The 19,287-nt window shown below is 37.8% G+C and overlaps 1 protein-coding gene across 1 annotated transcript; it reads right to left on the reverse strand.

Moving 5' to 3' along the window:
* Positions 1 to 2,565: 2,565 nt before the first annotated feature.
* Positions 2,566 to 18,074, reverse strand: LOC149024400 (Cysteine proteinases superfamily protein). Its single transcript, XM_089144654.1, has 3 exons — positions 17,872 to 18,074; positions 17,080 to 17,187; positions 2,566 to 3,803 (listed from the first exon to the last, which is right to left on the reverse strand). Exons 2-3 carry the CDS (start codon positions 17,181 to 17,183, stop codon positions 2,927 to 2,929), a joined length of 981 nt encoding a protein of 326 aa, XP_089000780.1. The 5' UTR covers positions 17,184 to 17,187; positions 17,872 to 18,074; the 3' UTR covers positions 2,566 to 2,926.
* Positions 18,075 to 19,287: the final 1,213 nt, after the last annotated feature.

Consider the following 19,287-nt stretch of genomic DNA (forward strand, 5'->3'; position numbering starts at 1 on the left):
GAACACGGAGATGGTACCCGAGAGTTGGGTTATGACATTGGGGCCAAGACCATCGGACAGATGCAGCTTAGTCATGTTGTGAGGTCCAAGGGCGAGGATGATGATGAGGATGAGTCTGAGGATGATCAAGCTGCAGAGGATGAAGAGGATGCCGGTCCAGATAGTGATGACCAGGCAGGAAAGGATGCGGAGATGTGAGGCTATTCCATGTCATGATGAGATTCCTGCATCACCACACTTCGAGGTTGGGGGTCTTTCACATACAGCTCCTGAGGCACCAGATTTATATGCTCGGATGCTTAATTATGACTTCCATTTTGGAGAGGATAAAGGTCAGACAGGAGAGGATGGAGGCTCAGCTTACACAGGTTGTGGAGGATGTTAGAGACAGTCTCCTAGATAAATTGTACTAGGATTTCCTTTTATGCTTTCTTTGATGTAATCTTTGATGTAACTCTTTTGTAAAAACTTCCTAGAAATTAATGAAGTTTCATTTTGTTTCACTTTTTTATTGTGCATTATGCATTTCCTTTATTGCATTAAGTTATGTTTGTTCAATCATAATTATTGTGCATTATTCAACAAACATATTATGTTCATTATTTATGTTCTAGTCAAAAGTTCTCTATTATTCACTTCTAAGAAAGTTTTAGTCATTTCTGGATCTATGACTCAGGAATATTCCATTATTGTTTCATGTGGTTACGATTGTCCATGAACTGTGGGCTTTGATAACACTTTGTCACATCCACCCAGCCGGTACCCTATCTGGCATACCCGAGTGTGTGATCCACAGCCCCAAATATCATATCAATATCAAGGAAATCAACCTCCCACATTTACAATAATATAATCAAGAACAAGACTAAAATCAATGTTAACTATATTAACTAAGAGATCAAGATAAGATTCAATAGAATATACAATATAATCAGAGTGCGGAAAAATGATACCAATAGAATAAATCAAATATAGAGTATAGCGGAAAATCACTCAACAATAACAGCGAAAAAGTAGATCAAAACTAAAAGAAGATTACAACTGATTCCCAAAATGGAAAGAAAGAAGTAAACTAATCTAAACAAATGTTTCTTCAAATCTATAGAGAACACTTCTAAAAGTAAAGGTCTCTATATCCAAATAACGTTGTACTAGCACATGAGTACGACTAATCCTAATATGCTCCTCCGTCACCATGATAGTCTTCACAATCGTAGTCATTGTAGCCAGCACCTTGGGTGTAGTATAAATCATCCGGGGCAATCTCATATGATGATCCATCATAATCATCAACACCTGCAAATAGATCTAACAAAGAAGTTTGCAAAAAGGCAGCAAGGCAGTTTATTCCACAATACACAATAAAGCATGATAGCAAAACATAAAGGATGCAAGGTGATATGAAACAGACATGCATGTAAGACTCTAACTCTATGTATGCTGGTCTCTAGTGGCAAACATGCTTTAAGTCATAGCACCATACTCCTCTGGGTAGGTCTCAAATCACTCTCCCTCAACCATCTCGGTATCTTAGGTTCTCCGATGGTAATTGGGTCTTACATCCCTCTCAGACATTCCATGGCTGGGGTTTAGGACACCGCTCTCTCACATCACAATTGGTCTGAGTATTGGCGCATGTCAAGGTTAAACTTAGCCCAATACAAGTCTTCTACTTAGTTATATCAACTCAGAGTTAAATACTTTCATTCCTCGCCTCTCGCGATCCTTTCCAGTATCCTTCTCACTAGAGTCAGTGTATCCTATGTCTACTACTGCAACCCTGCCAATTAATGGCCCCCACAAATGTGATTCATGTCCTTTCACGAGTTGGTTACCAATCTTGAGCGCCCACAAATCCCCATTGTTGCCACTGGTTACTCAGTCTCAATACCTTTCTGAATCGGGTCTGATATAACAGGGTAAACCTAGCCAAACACTGCTAGACAAGCCCTAGGTATGTTAGCCAATAACCAGGGAAAGAGTCAAAGGGCACCACAAGAAAGCCTCGTTTTCTTGTTTTTGGTGCTTGACCCCTTTCTTGTAAAAATCAACAATATTCTAATCCTTTTTTTTTAATTTTCATCCATATTATGTACGTTGGGCATGATTTAAACTTTTTTTTTTTTCATAATAGGAACATTCATTCTATTACAGCTTTATCAAACATGTTCTGTAAATAGTCTTTTCCATAAAATTACTGTTACCCCCATGTACACTCCTTAATTATTAAAAGGACTCTCCTCTTTATGAAATTACTGTTGGTCCCCTCAGCTCTAACAGTATTAAGAGTCCCTTATAGTTGTATGTTTGATATCTATTTTGTCGTAAAATTATGAAGTCGAAACACAATTAATTTAGTCACTATTTTTGGTAGAAAATGAAATTATTCATGCCGACGCCAAGGCAGGGAAAGAACACAAGTCCACCAAGGAGAGGAGCTAAGCCAAACAGCTAGTCTAGTGACTCATTAAAAGTTCGTTCATGATTCTGAGGTGTCCGTACCCCTTGACGCAACCCCCCGCCCCCTGCATGAAAGATGCGTTATAGGTCCCCCGGATACTTGAACTCTAAAACTTCATAAGTGTCGTCTTTGCCAAAATACCGAACCAACACTGGGTTACATATTCGAAAGTTAACAACATATCCAACGATACAAACATTTAAACCCTTCGGGTTCTCTTGAAAACAAAAACCCTTATACTTTAAAGGTTCAAAGTAAAAGATCCAATTAAAACCCAAATAATAACAAAATACTTCTCAAAAGTTTGTCATCCCTGACTGGCTGAAATATAGAGTATTCCTTGCAGATGAGCAAGGGATGTGAATAACATTATAGGGTCAGCCACCCGTGTGGGGAACTTAACCCATAATATAAACAAATTGGGGGGAAATCCAATTGCAGAGGTGCACCTGACACTATTCAGTACTACCTTGTGACATTAGGAATGACAGAGTTGTAGTGCTCACCAAGCCCAAATGCATGCCTATGATATGATAGCATGATACTGGGATTTGTCAAACCATTGCTATCATGAGACTTGTACTCCTTTCCCATCTCCACATCCGGAAAGGAACCTGAAAATATCATGATATGTTTTCTCAGGCAATGTGTCAAAGCACCAAGTTCTAGTTGTCCTCCCCATGCTGCTGTAGATTCCACTTCCTGACAATACTTCTCAAATAGCCCTAAAACATTATCTTCAGAATCCGCTTCTATCTTATTATCCGACAGGAAAAATGGGATGAAATCAGATGCATGCTCCCTCATATATGAGGCCACCATTTCTCGGAGTCTCTGATAACTACTATAGGGAGAACCTCCCGATAAGAATGCCAGTTGATCCTCTACGGCACGATATAAACAATGGCCATCTGGTTTTATTTCTTTAACCTTCAACCCTAGGGGCTCAAGTTTTCTCTCCAGACTCTCATTTTCAATCATACGGTCACTAACCAAGTTACTCTGCTCATCCTGTATTCTTTGCTCTCTTTCTGCTTCTTGCTGTGCTCTTTTCTCTCTCCTCTTCAAACTTCTGCTTGGCTTTGATGTCTCAGCCTGTGTGGCAACGGAAACACCAGCTATAGCCTGAACTAAAGTGTCAAGATTATCCTTCTCCTTTCCATTGCTGTTACTGTAGCCAAATGAAGCAAGTTCCCGTGACTGTTTTTCTTTGAGTTTTGATGAAAGCTGAGAAATCTCATCCTCCACCTGCTTCTTCTTGGCTTTCTGTTCTGCTTTGCTGCCTTTTGCAGCTGCCTTTTTTAAACCAATTTCCTTGTGCTGTAATTGGGAAATCTCCTTCCTGTGAAAACCAGTCATTGTGAAAATTCACTTTTAGAAGCACTAATGTATAAATGAAACAAAATTGAGAACAATAATAAGAATCCTAATATAATGTGGCATCATACAACCTATCAAAACCATATTAAAATGCTAAGTAGGATTGTGCATTCTAAGTCCAAATAAGGATCAATAAGATAGAAAAATGAGTAAATAGACAGTTGTATGGATGATCCACTGAAAATCTTAGTCACTTGCAGGTTGGAGGACAATATAGTAGCAACTGAAAGGTCTGATTATTCATTCTCTCCCAAAAGCTCTTCTTCGTTTCTTATACTCAAAAGTCACCACTTACAGGTGCTGCTCAGCTCAGAATCGCTTAAGGGGTACTAAATTCATATTCTTCCGTAATTATTCCTACATTCATTTATTCCTATAAATATTGTTCCATCAAGTAGATGAATTAAAAGTGTCAAAAGTGTAAAGGGCAAAAGGGAAAAGGAAAATGGGAGACTGCCCATTGGGATCCACATCAGAAGCTAATTCCTAAGGGGATTCAAGGGCAATCCCTAGGCCAAAACCCTGCTGTGGGCCCCAAGGCCACTCGAAGGTGGCACACCTAGGGCAGCTTGAACCCTAAAAAGGGCCTTTTGGTCATTTTCTAGCCCTATTTTGCTGCCAGTGTTAATTTTTAGAGTACAGTCATGTTTTGAAGTCTTGGTTTGAGTTGGTAGTTGAGTTCTTTGAGTCCTAAGGAGTCTTTCTTTTAAGTAGGACTCTTGTAGATAACTGGGTCTTCTATTTCAAGAAGTATGTGGTTAACATTTAGTTGTAAAGGGTATCCTGACTTATGAAGGAAACCCTAGTTAAGTTGGTTTTTATAAATCTTAGTTGAGTCCAAATAGAATCTCCCAATTAGAGTTGGATTATTTCTTTCTTGATGTAAGGCTATATATAAGCCATTCTATCATGGTAAAAATCAGTCTGGAGTGAATAAAGGATCTGAAAGGGAATGAAGTCTTGGTCTTCATGGAAGGGCCATGGTGGATTTTTTGAGTCATCTTCTTTAAATTCTTCAAGGTTCTTGCATCCTCTTACAGCATTCAATAAAGGCCAGCAGCAGCCTAACAATCACAGCACCTTCATTCCAACTAACAAGTACAGCAACCAAGAACCCCCTCCCCAGTCCCTTCCTTCCATCCAAGTACTACCCCAACACCTCCCCTACGTTGCAGCCCTTTCCCAACCCCCCTTCCCCTTTGCGGCAGCAAGAAAGCCCTTCCCCCTTCTTGTCTTTCTTGCAGCAGCCCTCCCTCCTTTCTGTGTTTTTTTTTTTTGATAAGTTGAATCTTGTGGCAGTTCTGAAATTTCAGGGGGAAAAAAAAAGAAAAAGAGAGAAGAAGGAAGGAGAGAGAAAGAATCCAACATCTATAATCCATGACTCCTCTTGCAAGATTTTCAATCCCTACCAAGAAATTCCCTAAAACTCTCCCATACCCAAGCAAGGTTTCTAGCAAGGTTTCCTAGAAACCTCCCATCTTTTGTTTCATCCTGGGAATCCTTCCCACAATCTTCCCTAACCATCCCAAGCTAAGTTTGATAGAAACCCTTCTCATCCCATATCAAATTGAGATAAGTCCAACCCTACCATATTGAACCAAGTTATTCCATTCTTCTTTCCCATCAACCCTACGATAATATTCCTAGTACTTTAGATCAACCCATAGAATTGTAGAATTAGTTGCTAGAAGATTCTGGGCAAACCTATATTTTAGGGAATTCATCCCAGAAACGCTAACCCTAAAATTAAGTTTACATCATCTTTTCCTTTCCTCTCTCTTATTTTTTCATTATTATTATTATTATTTTTTTTTTTTTTTTTTTTTAATTACTTTCTAGTTTAAGTGAAACTCTTCCACTATTGCTCAATTGCTATAAATAAGATACTTGGGAGTGCTTTCCATCTAACAAGAAAAGCTCTCCCCGGTTCTCAGACTCTCTCTTCTTCTTTCTTCAGTTCACTGTTTCAGTTTTCTAATAACATGGTATCAGAGCCAGCCTAATAGGGACTACCAAAGGTTCAATTAACTGAACTCCCTCCTATTACCTATTTCTTTTAGGCTGCGTTTGTTTTCAAAGGTGGGGTGGGAAAAAATGGGTGGGAAAAAAAAAACATGTGGGTCCCAAGTGTAATGGGGTGAGGGAGAAGGAAAGGAAAGGAAAGGGTTTTGTGGATAAGTGATATTGGTGGGTCCCACTTTTTACTTTTCCCAACTTTCCCACAAAGTCCCACCAAATATGTAGGGTTTTAAAATGGCTTGGGGTAGGAAAGTTGGGCTGCCACATCAGCAGACAAGTTTCCTTGATTCAAGGAAACTTGTCTCTCACTTTTCCACCCCAAGCAACCAAACAATCTACCATTTTGGGATTTAAGGGAAAAGTAAAAACTCTACACTCTTTTCAAGAATTTTCCCACCCCACCTTTATTCCAGCAAACAAACGCAGCCTTATAGGTGGAAAGCTCCCAAAGCTGTTTTGGAGGGCCTTAAATGGGTGAGCCTGGGCTGAGAAATTTTGCTATGTTTTAGAGAGTGGTTCATGGATTGAATGAGGAACCATATCTTTTGCTGATTTCTTTATGAGTTGCAACTTCTGGCCCACTATTTGATTTAGGACTTATTCTTTGTTTCTGAGAAATATTTTTCTAGATTTGTTCATTGAAGGATTCCGTTAGAATCAATTACTCCTTTTTTGGTTCTGTCAGCTAAGAATTTGTATTTGTCGCCGCCTTTATCTGAAGATTTTGAAATTTTCATTTTGCTGCTAGTACTCCCTTTCTGATATCAGCTGGCTCTTTTCTGAATGTATTTTGCAGATCTTTTCTGTTGTCTTAATTGGAAGTACTGCTGCCGTTTGTAATTTCATTATAATCAGAGTTTATTATTAAACTTTCTATGGCCAAGGAATCTAAATCTTCTATGGCTGGCGAGAAGAGTGTAGTTGGAAAGGTGAAGTCCTCTTCCTCCCATCAAGTAGTTGACCAAACACATCATTACTTTAGTCTTGACTGGCCATGGTCAATCAGAACACCTAACACAGTCTAAGCCAAATAGTGAGATCATGGATGCACATATTTTTGGACAGCTTTTCAATAGTATAGACAATCCGACAATTGACTAGCTTTCTAATATCCATATGGTAAAAAACTTGTGAGATCATCTAAATCTCGTATATCCTGTGTCTATGAGCTATCAGAGGACTTTTATCATGCCAATCAAAATAGTTGGCCAATACTCCAATATTTAAGCTGATGAAAGAAAAACGTATGAGAATTTGAATCCATTATTCCCTATTAGTTCTGATGTGACTCAAATGCAAGTCCAGTGAGGGCAGCTGGCAGTAATGGGTTTTTGGTCAAGAATATGATCCTACTCGGTCTAATATTTTAGCTGACGATAAGGGGCCAAATCTAGCAGACACTTCCTCTCAGGTTCTTCATGTTCTATCGTGCGAAAAATCATGATCCTCCACCAATTACAACAGCCATGGGTAATAGTTCAGCCTAGGCAGCTTCTGGCTAAGGAATAGAGTAAGGGGTAGTTATGGGAATAGGAATACTCCAACCTCCAACTCAGTTGAAAGAGGTGGTGTACGGACTAGTCATCATTGTAGAAAGCCAGGGCATATCCAAAAATTTTGCATGGAACTTCATGGGAACCAGGCCAAAAAACAGTTCACAAACTCTGTAGCAAGTACGGAACACCTACAATACAGCAAGGCGAGAAAATGGTTAATATTTCAGCTGAGGACTATGCTAAGTTCACTCAATTTCAGCGTTCTCAGCCTCTGAATTACTCTTGTCAAGAGAGGTAATGCCACCACATGCTTTCCTTCCACTGGTCCCTGGTTTATTGATTCAGGAGCATCTAATCATATGTCTAGAGCATCAGGTAATCTTTTGTCTCTTCGTCTGTCAAATTCCACAGTTACATTAGCCAATGGGTATTTAATTCAAAGTCCCCTCCCCTCCCTTTGTGGATGAATAAATAATAAGAGATATTGTACCCAAAGTGGCACCAGAAAATGCTCAGCCTTGTAGTTCTTTCTCTCTTTCAGATGCCCTTTATTTATAAGATTTCCCTTTTAATCTCTTGCCAATTAGTAAGCTTACTGAGGCCTAAAACTGTTCAGTAACCTTTTATCCTGGTTATTGTTTCCTTCAAGATCTTACGACAAATAAGAAAATTGGTGGGGGCATAAGAAAGGGAGGTTGTATCTTCTTGAGGAATCCTTGCCAATGGTATGCTCCAATATTTTCTCTCCTCATGAGTCCATCGTCGCTTTGGGACATTTAGCATTACAAAGCCTACAATAACTCGATTCTTGCACTCTGTCCATCTGTAGTTTGAATTGTGAGTTGTCTGTTTAGACAAGAATGGCTTGATGGATCAGTGTGATCTCAAGCCCTCTATTTATAATAAGGTGGAAAGAAGACTATTACATAAATACCCTTAACTTGGATAACAAGAAATAGAAATTTACACGGACTAAAATTCTAATAGAATTAAACTCCTAGGAGAACTCAACCAACACTCCCACTTAAGTTGAGGCATAGGTATTAGTCATGCTTAACTTGCCTACAATAGGAAGGAACTCCTTCCTTCAAACCCTTAGTGAAAATATCTGCCACTTGGTCTCCAAACCTCACAAAAGGCATGCGCAGATGAGCCCTTCTTCTAGCTTTCCTTTGACAAAAAACTTGTCAATGTCAATGCACTTAGTTCGATCATGTTGTACAGGATTATTGGCAATTCTAATGGCAGCTTCAGTGTCACAATATAGCATCATAGGGTTTGGAACTTGGACTCAATATCTTCTAGCAGGTCTTTCAACCATAGTAGCTCACAAACTCCACAAACCATATCTCTATATTCAGCTTTAGTACCGGATAAAGCTATCACATTTTTTTCTTCTTCCTCCAAGTAATAAGATTACCTCCAACAAAGGTACAATAAATAACCTAAAATTGACTTCCTATCAAGAGATCCAACCCAGTCAGCATCAGTGTGCTTCTACCCTGAGATTATCAGTGGGTGACAAAAGTATTCTTTTTCTAGGAGCTCCTTTCATATACTACAATATTCTGGTAACAACCTTCATATGAGCAAAATATGGATCATGCATGAACTAGCTCACTATCCCCACGGCATAAGCAATATTTGGCCCAGTGTGAGACCAGTAAATAAGCTTTCCTACCAACCTTTGATATCTTCCTTTACCCATTGCTTCTCCTTTTTCCTTAAGTTTAGCTCCAACCTCAATGGGGGTATCCACTGCTTTACACCACAATATTCCCACTTCTGATAATAAATCTAGGACATACTTCCTCTGGGATAGGTATATACCCTTCTTTAATCGAGCCACCTCAATCCTTAGGAAGTACTATAACTTCCCTAGAACTTTAATCTCAAACTCTCTGCCAAGAAAGTCCTTCAACCTTTATATTTCCTTATCATCATTCGTTGTGTTGATAATATTGTCCACATAAACAATAAAAATGTGATATTGGTACCTGAGTTCTTAACAAACAATATATGATCAACAATGCTTTGTTTGTATCCAATAGAGGTCATTGCCTTCTTGAGGCATCCAAACCAGCATCTAGGAGACTGGTTTAACCCATAAATTAACCTCTTCAATGGACAAACTTTTTCTGTAATATTGTCATCAAATAAACCATATGTCAATATAGACTCCTTCCTCCAACTCCCCATGCAGGAATGCATTCTTTACGTCTAGTTGGTGCAAGTTTTAGTCTTAGTTCACAGCTTCAGACAACAGAACTTTGACAATGTTCAGTTTCACAGCAGGGGCAAAAGTTTCCTGATAATCAATCTCATATGTCTGGGTAAACCCCTTTGCAACTAATCTAGCCTTCAGCCTGTTAACGGATCCATCCATATTTTGTTTAACCACAAAAACCCATTCAAGGCCGACAAGTTTTTTTCCTGAAGGAAGTATAACCAGCTCTCAAGTAGCATTTTTCTCCATTGTCTGCATTTCATCAACTATAGTTGCCTTCCATTTCTTATCAGCATAGGCTTCTTGCCAATTTTTAGGAACAGAAACAAATGATAGAGAGGATATAAAACCACGGTAATAGTCAAACATAGAATCATAAGAAACATATTTAGCTATGGACTCCTTTTCTAACAGCAATAGGAAGATCATAAGAAAATATCTCAGGGAGAACAATAGAATTTGATTTTAGAGTAAGGGACTGAAGTGGTACCATGTTACTTTTCTCCACCTGCTTTGGCCGATTGTAATTCTTCCTCTAATAAGTCTACACCTCCTTATTCTGGTCAATCTTGTTTTGAAAAACCTTAATAGTGTGTCTCACATGAGTGGTCTCCCCCTACCCTAACCAGGTTCTTCATATGGTTCAGAAAACAAAGGGGGAGAATTAGAGTCCTCAAGTATACATGCCGAAGTCTTCCCCTGGTCCGAAAACTCTTCTTGAACTCCTAAATTGTGTCGTGGTAGTGTGTGGGAGTTTATGTGTGATAAGAAGGTCTAGAGGTATAAAGAACAAATCCTCTAGGACTCTCCCCTTGGAAAGATGTATAGTAAGGGGAAGACTCATTAAAAATTACATCCATGGACACAACGGTTTTTCTGGAAGGTGGATGATAACATTTGTACCCTTTCTAAATAACAGAATACCCTAGAAATATGCAGGGTATGCCACAAGGAGCAGCTTATCCTAGTGGGCTGTGATTCTAGCATAACACACACATCCAAAAACCTTTAGGAATAACAAAAGAAGAGGCTCCTTAGAGAATCTCATTATGACATTTAAAACCAAGCATCCTCCTAGGCATACCATTCATAAGGTAAGAGGCAGTGAGTATAGCATCACTCCAGTATTGGCCAGAGACATCCATAACAATCATAATTGAACAGCTATATCAAAAAGATGTTGATTCTTCCTTTCAACAACCCCATTTTGGGCAATCGTATCAACACAACTGGTCTGATGTATTATGTCAAAGTTAGAGATATCTCTGAAATTCATCATCAATATACTCTGCGCCATTGTCAATGCGAAGGATCTTCACAGTGACATTGAATTGATTTTTAATCATATTATAAAAATCACAAAAACATCAAAAAAATCTCATTTTTTTTGTTTCAAAAGATAAATCTATGTAGAATGAGAGAGACAATCAATAAAAATAACAAAGTACCTATGGCCAGTAATAGACACACGTCGGTAGGGGCCCCACACATCAGTATGAATTAGCACAAAAAGAATAGATTTTCTATTATGAAGAAACGGTAAATAAGTAGAACGAGTCTGCTTTGCAAAAATGCAAGCTTCACAAAAAAGTTCATCCTTGTCACAAGAAGAAACTAAATCAAGAAATATTTTCTTAAGAGCTCCTAGAGGAGGGGTGACCCAGCCCATGATGCCACTGATGAAGGTCCGATATTACCAAATGGATCTGATTAGAAGATGTAGTTAGAGCAGAAGCAGATTCCTTCAATCGGCTCCAACAAATAAAGTTCATTGTCTAGCTTACCACGTCCAATCTCCTTCCTCGTTACCAGATCCCAGAAGACATAGTAAAATGGGAAAATTTTCACTTTACAATTCAAGTCTGGTGTAAGACTACGATAGCGAGCAAGTTAGTAGAAAAAGAGGGAACATATAAAACTTTAGACAAAGAAAGTGATGGAGAATGCTAAATGGTCCCTTTTCTAGCAATGGAAAAATAGGCATTGTATTTCAAACTTTATCTTTTTTAGAAGTTGGAGAATAATATAAGAAAAAGGAGAATGAACATGTCATATGATTTGTGGCTAATGTATTAATGATCCAAGGAGCAGAAACGAAAGAAACATGGAAGCTCGTAAAAGTTTTACCTGAAATAGCAAGGTAAGAGTTGGTATAGGTAGTGGAGGAGCAGCAGTAGAGGTTGTACCAGCAGTATAAGACTACAGAATACATCACAAAGTAACTAACTCTTGTGAAAAATCAACGTCTACAAAGGGTGTTGTGGAAACCGTCTTAGAAAGATTAGCCTTTGATTTCCCCCTTCTTTGTGCCCTTTTTTGCTCAAAATCAACAAGCTTCCCATAGAACTTCCACTAATTGGCATTGGTATGATATGGTTTGTGACAATGCTCACACTTGACAATCTCCTTGGCCGAATAAGATTTAGTGCTAACAGACTATAAGCTAATTTCTCCACAATAGGAGTATAAAGCATGGCTAATCAATGGCTTTCCTCACACTGAACAAGGGCATAAGACTATTCTAATGTAGGAAAGGGAGAACGAATATATACTTGCACTTTGATCTGATCATACTCCACATTCAAACCCGCCAAGAAGACATATACCTCTTACCAAAAAAAAAAAAAAAAAAAAACATATACCCAAATCTTATCGACATGCTTCCTATAAATAGCCACATCATTCGGATTAGTAGGGTGATAATCCTTATAATGATCCAATTCTTGCCAAAGAGAAAGAGATCACAACTCAGCATAATAATGGGCCACAGTCAGTTCCTTTTGGGTAGTTTCATGAAGCTTCTTCCATAGCTCATAACCCTGTCCATCATTCCCCAACTATCTATATGTATCAGTAGTAGCCTTCAAAATTTCGGCTACAGTATCAAGTAATAGATGTCCATGGGCAATATTTGGATTCATGGAATTTAAAAGGAATGGCATAGCAAGAGAGTCATTCAAAATCCTGTGTTGGTAGTTTTGGTAGTGGCACCCATAATGCATCCAACAAGTCATCTTCTGGCAATCGTCACGTTGGCAGATCAAGACCAGATCAAACAATTTGTTCCATCAAATCTTACTGAAAAAGGATGAAGAGTGGGATAATGTTTGGAGCCAATGGAGGCAGTAGTACCTTCGATGGTTGTGAGTTCTTCAGTCTTACCCCTTCAAAACAACTAAAACATCATAAAATAAAAATAGCCAAACCACCCAACCAACTCTAGGAAATATATGACTCAAAAGGTGCATAGGGCAAGTAACACCATTTTTTTATGAAAGAGGCCATGAAGTTATGGAAAATCATAAACATACCCCTGAAGATATGTGAAATCACAAACAAGCCCCTAAATATATGAAAATTCACAAATAGGTCCCTAAGAATATTTGAATTCATAAATAAGCCCCTAATATATGCAAATTTGCAAATAGGTCCCTAAGAATATGCAAATTCACATATAGGTCCCTAAGAATATCCAATCCAAATTTACAAAAGAGACTCCTGGAACATCAGTATATATTTTTTCTTTTTCTTTCTTTCTTTTTGGCTAATGGAACAGTAGGTTAGAAAGGGAAAAACAAGACATGGTTCAGTTAGGGTTGGCCTGGTCTGGTCCATGTGGATTTTGTTGCTAGAAGAAGAAAAAGTTTCTAGTTTTCAGGTCGCAAGAGGCTTGCGATTCAAAAAAAAAAGTCCAATGTCCTCTTCCATTGACAGAAAAATTAGGGGGCAGGTGATGAAGGTAGCAGGTGGTTAAGGTGATGATTGGGATGAAAGGAAGGGTAAAAAATAGGGAAATTTTGACAGAAAAGGTCAACGACAACCACCGCTGGAAGTTGCAGGTTGAGTTACAAGTGGGTGCTAGTGGAGAAGCAGATCTAGCGATGGTTGCTAAAGAGTTACAGGGGTTCTGGTGTTGCAATGGAAGAAGGCAAGGTGGTTGGGCAATAGCGAAGAGAATAGTTACAGGTCAGAGATGGGAGGTTGCAAGGTTGCCACAGTCATTACAAGTATAGGAAGGGCTGTGGGAGGGTAGTAGCAACGGCGATGGTGGATGCATAATTGTGAGAGAGAGAGAGAGAGAGAATTGATTTTTTTTCCTTGCTTCTGCCTAATTGATCTTTAGCTTTGATACTATGTTGAGACAATCGATTAATGATAGAATGGCTGGATGGATCAGTGTGATCTCAATCCCTCTATTTATAATAAGGTGGAAAGAGGACTATTACATAAATACCCCTACTTGGATAACAAGAAATAGAAAATCACATGAACTAAAACTCTAACAGAATTGAACTCCTAGGAGAACTCAACCAACAGTGTCAGTTATCAAAAGCTCCACCATGTGAGTTGCTTCTCTAAAGTCAGTAACATGTCTACGAATCTATTTGATTTAGTTCACTCTGATGTATGGGGTCCTGTCCTATCACATCATCAAAATTGGGACTTTGTTACTTTTTTCACTTTTGTTGATGACCATTTCAGGGTCACTTGGTTATTTTTAATGAAAAATTGTTCTAAATTATTTTAAATATCCGATACTTTTATCAATGAAATTCAAACTCAGTTTAATAAAAGTATCTATATTCCATGTAGTATTGTAGTGACAACACCAAAGAGTACTAGTTTACACTTGTTAATACTTTCGGTATTGCCCATGGAATGATTCATCAATCCTCCTGTTCGACACTCAACAAAACAAAGTAGTGGCTGAATGGAAGGAAGAGAAAAAAAAAAAGATACACAATGGAAGTTACACTACATTTTTTAGCGTAGTACCACAAATTTTCTAGTCAGGTGTTGTTATCAACTTATCATGGCATCTTTTGTCATTAATTGCACGCCTTCTTCTACATTAAATGGTAGGATTTCTTATACTTTGTTGTTTCCATCTATAACTTTGTCTCCTTTCCCTCCATGTATTTTTGGGTGTGTTTGTTTTATACGTGACTATTGTCCCGGCTTGTCTAAATTAGACCCTAGATCCTTGAAGTGTATTTTTGTTGATTATTATCGCACTCATAAAGGATATAGATGTTATTGTCCATCATTAAATAAACATTTCATTTTTCGACATTTCATTTTTTGAGTCAACATTGTACAATGGATTTTCATTTATTTCTAATTAAATGCATGGATGATCTTCCCATTTCAGCTGTGCAGCAACCGCCTCCAGCTATGTTGTCTCTTCCATCGCCGCCTGTGCTACTACCTATCCCTCCCTTTCGGTTCATATATGTTCAAGAGTTGATGCTGCCCTCCCTCCATCAGCGCCTACCACATATACTCCAACTAATGATTCTAGTTTAATGCAACTTCAACTATCCCTAAAGATGCTTCCTTTGTTTTAGCCTCTAATATTACTAATCCTACTTCTGGCAACATAAGTCATATCTCTTCAGATGATGATCTCACGATCACTTTGTGCAAAGGAGTTTGCAGTTGTACCCAACATCCCTGAGTAATTTTGTTTCATATTCTGGATCATTTGCCTTTTTCGTTCTTTTTTTGAATATGCTTGCTAGTTGCTACCCAGCTTAACCAAAATCTGTTTCTAAGGCACATTGTGACTGGATGACAATCATGAAGGAAGAACTTTTGACTTGGAAAGTAATCACACTTGGAATCTTGTACCGTTACAACACAGTAAGACTGTGGTTGGTTGCACATGGGTTTTTGTTGCAAAGGTGAACCACGATGGTACCTGGCTTAGTTAAAAGCCTGTGGTTGCCAAGGAATATACCCAGGTTTTTGTGGTTGATTATCCGGATACATTTTCTCCTGTTGCCGAACTTTGTTCTGTGCACATTTTGATTTCTTTTGCTGCTTCCCATTGCTGGCTCAGATATCAATTGGATATGAGGAATGCCTTCTTGTATGGTGACTTAAATGAGGAGGTATATATGGAGCAGCCCCTTGGGGTAAGTTGCTCAGGGGGCCTCAGGTTTAGTGTCTTAAGTTGAAATGTTCATTCTATGGGATGAAACAGTCCCCTAGGTGCTGGTTGGTAAATTCACTACTGCTATCCTAGAGCTTGATCTGTCACGGGTTGAAAATGATCACTCGGCATTTTATCATATCTTCACAAGGATTGGATATTTCTGGCAATATTTGCGGATGATATTGATGGCATTGTACAATTGAAGACATATTTGCAACAGAAGTTTAAAACTGAAGATCCTGGAAAATTGAAGTACTTTTTGGGCATTGAAGTTGCTCAGTCAAGCAGAAGGTATTTGTCTCTCACAACACAGATATGTCTGGTTTTTACTTACAGAGAATGGCCAGAGGGGCTCTAAACCTAAGGATATTCCTGTCAATCCAAATGTATGCCCCCAGCCATACATGCTACCCAACACACTACTGTTCTGCTTCTATTTGAACTCCCATGGTATGCTAGTGGCATCTTTTATAGAGTCGCACTCTAATTACAATTCTGCCATTGTCATAACAAACACACTTAATCATGGATGTTGGTCAGTATGTTCCATCCTTTTCACTTGGTGATGGGTTCCATACAGTACAGAAAGAACTTATGAATTTAAAGACAAGTTCTTCAAGAGCTTGCCAATATGAACAATTTCTTCCATAATAAGGTGTGAATTAGGATAAATTGTTGGAAGGCAGGCCAGAGGTAGAAATCAAACACAACAGCTGAACTGAAGCATACATGATCCTGGTCAAAGTTCTGACTAAAGAATTGATTAGTGATCCAACTTCAGTTGTGAAACCCTGAAGATCAAATTCCCATTGAAAAGATGGGGTTAGGCCCTAAACGTCAACAGATTGTACCAACTGATACTGGGATACATTGAATCATCATCTATCAATGTCAATATTTACAGGTGCCAACCAAATGGTGTTGATTCTCTCATTTTACAAGCAAAAATTTGAAAAAACACCAGAAGAATTGTTGTAGATGCACCACCTTGGACCAATCTAAACCCATTTTGGGTATCTAGTTAGAGACGAACAGGTTCTATTTGAATCTTCAGTCTAGTAGGATATTAAGAATTTATTTTATTTTAGGCAAACGATATATTATTCAGTCAATTAATACATTCAAAATCATAATAGTTGGTTAGACATCTTATTTCCTTGTTAAAGTATGTTTCAAAGTATACTAGATTTCCTTCTTTTAACTAGCTTATATTAGGATAAAATTTCAGATTGAAAAAAAAAAAATTTAAATTATATTATATATTAAAAAAATCTACATTATGGGCCAACTTTAGAACTGCTCCCAAATAAAGCTCCTAGAATGAACCTGATTATTGACTAGAACCTGAAAAACAGAATCCATCTATCAGTGGAGCAAACACTAGACAGTATTTCCAGTGATTACTACTCATGTTTTTATGAATAATGTTATCACGCATTTATATCCTAAACAAATGTTTATCTCCAAAAGTCCAAAAAACTCAAAATTATAATATATATAAAATATATATACTTCATCAGCTAATAAGACAACAGCGCTGAGTGGGAAAGGGAATTACTTGTGCCTAGAAAGCATTTGCTCACGAGTTTCCTGCTCCATTTCTAGTGCACTTTCTGCAATTTGTTGGGGTGCATCACCCTCCACTTCTTGATCACACTCCATTTTTCTGTTGAATCAACATGAATGAAAGATTAGTGTCATTCTAACAAAAATAATTACAAATAGGGAAAACAGAAGATGTAGGGCAACATAGGATTGAAAAACAGAAAGTCTACAGGGAAATTAACAGCAGACAAATAGGATTCTGAAGAATAAACAGAAAGCCCCAAAGAGGTAATAAGAAAAGTTAAGGCACGAGAGGAAATTGAAAATTTGTAATTATTTTTTTTTAAATGGAGAAGCGGTTTCGCTGGAACAACCACCCGACTGTGGTGAATTATGTACTACTTTGGATATAACGTTTCTCTGTCATTGTTTTCGACTTCATTCCCCAGACCTCCATTGCATATGAATACCCAATACCCAAGATTCCAAAAGTAAATTAACAGCTTCTTATGGAAGAATCAATAAAACACATAACAGATAGTTAAGGACGAAAAAGATTGAAGCCACAGCTGAAAATGAAGAAGAAACAGGAGACGAGTAGACTTTCAGTATGTATTCGCAGTTTAAGTGAAATAATTAGCAGATAAACGACTAACTCTTTTATTTTTGTGGATGAAGAACAAACTAACTTTAAGAGATAGATTCACTACAAGCCTTGGCTTTGGTATTTGCTTCACCATTAAGCTATGATCCATTACAAACCTTAAATTTTCCATGAATTTAACTCTGAGATTCTATAACTGACCTTCAGTTAACTTCTCTGCTTCCCACAACCCCACCGAGACGGAGAAGATGGAAAAGAGATGAACCACCAACTGTTTGAAGAGTGCAAACTGGAGAAGGGGAAGAGGAGAATGCTTCTGCGGTGAAAGCGGCTAGGGTTCGAAACTTCGTCCGACGGGAAGAGGAATCACTTTCTGACTATAATTGCGTATCTCCTCATCGGTTATTTCTTTTTCTTTTTTTTAAACATAAGAATTTCTCGTTTACCCTTTTTTTTATTATTATTATTTTTATTTTTATTTTTTTTTTAACAAAGGGGTTTTATTAAACTGCAAGAGTCGAAGAAGTGTTGGTTTCAATCACTAGAACAGCTCTGCGTTGGCTATTATTATTTTTTTTAATGGAGAAAGAAAGCTTCCCATTAACACACAACTAAAGTTATATTTCTTTATAAAAAAAAAGATTTACATGCACATTTCTTGCAATACAACGGACGCGAGATAGTAGGGGTGTCAATTTGTAGCCTGAACCGTTAAAACCGAACTGCACCGGCCCGTTATAGCCCAAACCGAACCTTAATGGGCTATGTTTGGGCTGAGGGTAGCTGAGCCTACACCAACCCAAAACCGAACCACAACCCGTTATAGCTCGTTTTACAACCCGTTTTGTAATTTTACATTAAATAGTATTTGAATCATTATATTACCATTAAGTAGTTGGTATAGACAATTAAAAAAATCAAGCATGAATTCAAAGATTAAATAGTTATTCTACTACTTAAATATCTAGTTTCTTAATTTCTATAGGATGGGTGGATTTTTTTTAATGGAAATTGATCAATAGCAACTTTGCTTTCCATAGAATTTTGACTTTTGTTGTTGTTTTTGAAATTTAAAAGTAACCCCAAGCGCACGGTATCGTATAGCTAACGGTCGATCTCAAGGAGATATGCCACTTATAATTCAACTTCTTAATAGTAATGCGAGAGTGGAAAGATTCAATTTTTGTTAACTAATTAACTAAACTAAACAATCCTAATCTATACGTCTAATGCAATCGAATTGAAACGAAAAATAAATTAAACACAATCAATGCATAAATAAAAGACAGGAAAAAAAATGTGAACATTAAAAATAAAAAGGAAAAAAAGTAAAACCAGTTAGTATGTTAAAACAGTCAGTAAAATTTAGTTCATAGCTAAAATGCAGATGCAACACCACCCGTCACCAGAAGCAGAGGCATGACTGTAGGCTTGCTCCGGTTATGTGGTCCAAGATGATGAATGAATAGGCAGAAAGTAAATAACAGAAAGTAAATAACAAAGCAATAAACAAAGTACTAAAAGGAAAAGGAAGCCTTAACCAAAGAGAGGCACAACTGTAGGCATCTCTGATCAAGGATCCAGGGGAAGGGGGAACAATAAATAATGCTGAAAGTA

Source organism: Hakea prostrata, chromosome 2 (assembly GCF_041222555.1).
Source record: "Hakea prostrata isolate BN-2017 chromosome 2, UWA_Hpros_2, whole genome shotgun sequence".
In the NCBI taxonomy this organism is placed as follows: Eukaryota; Viridiplantae; Streptophyta; class Magnoliopsida; order Proteales; family Proteaceae; genus Hakea; species Hakea prostrata.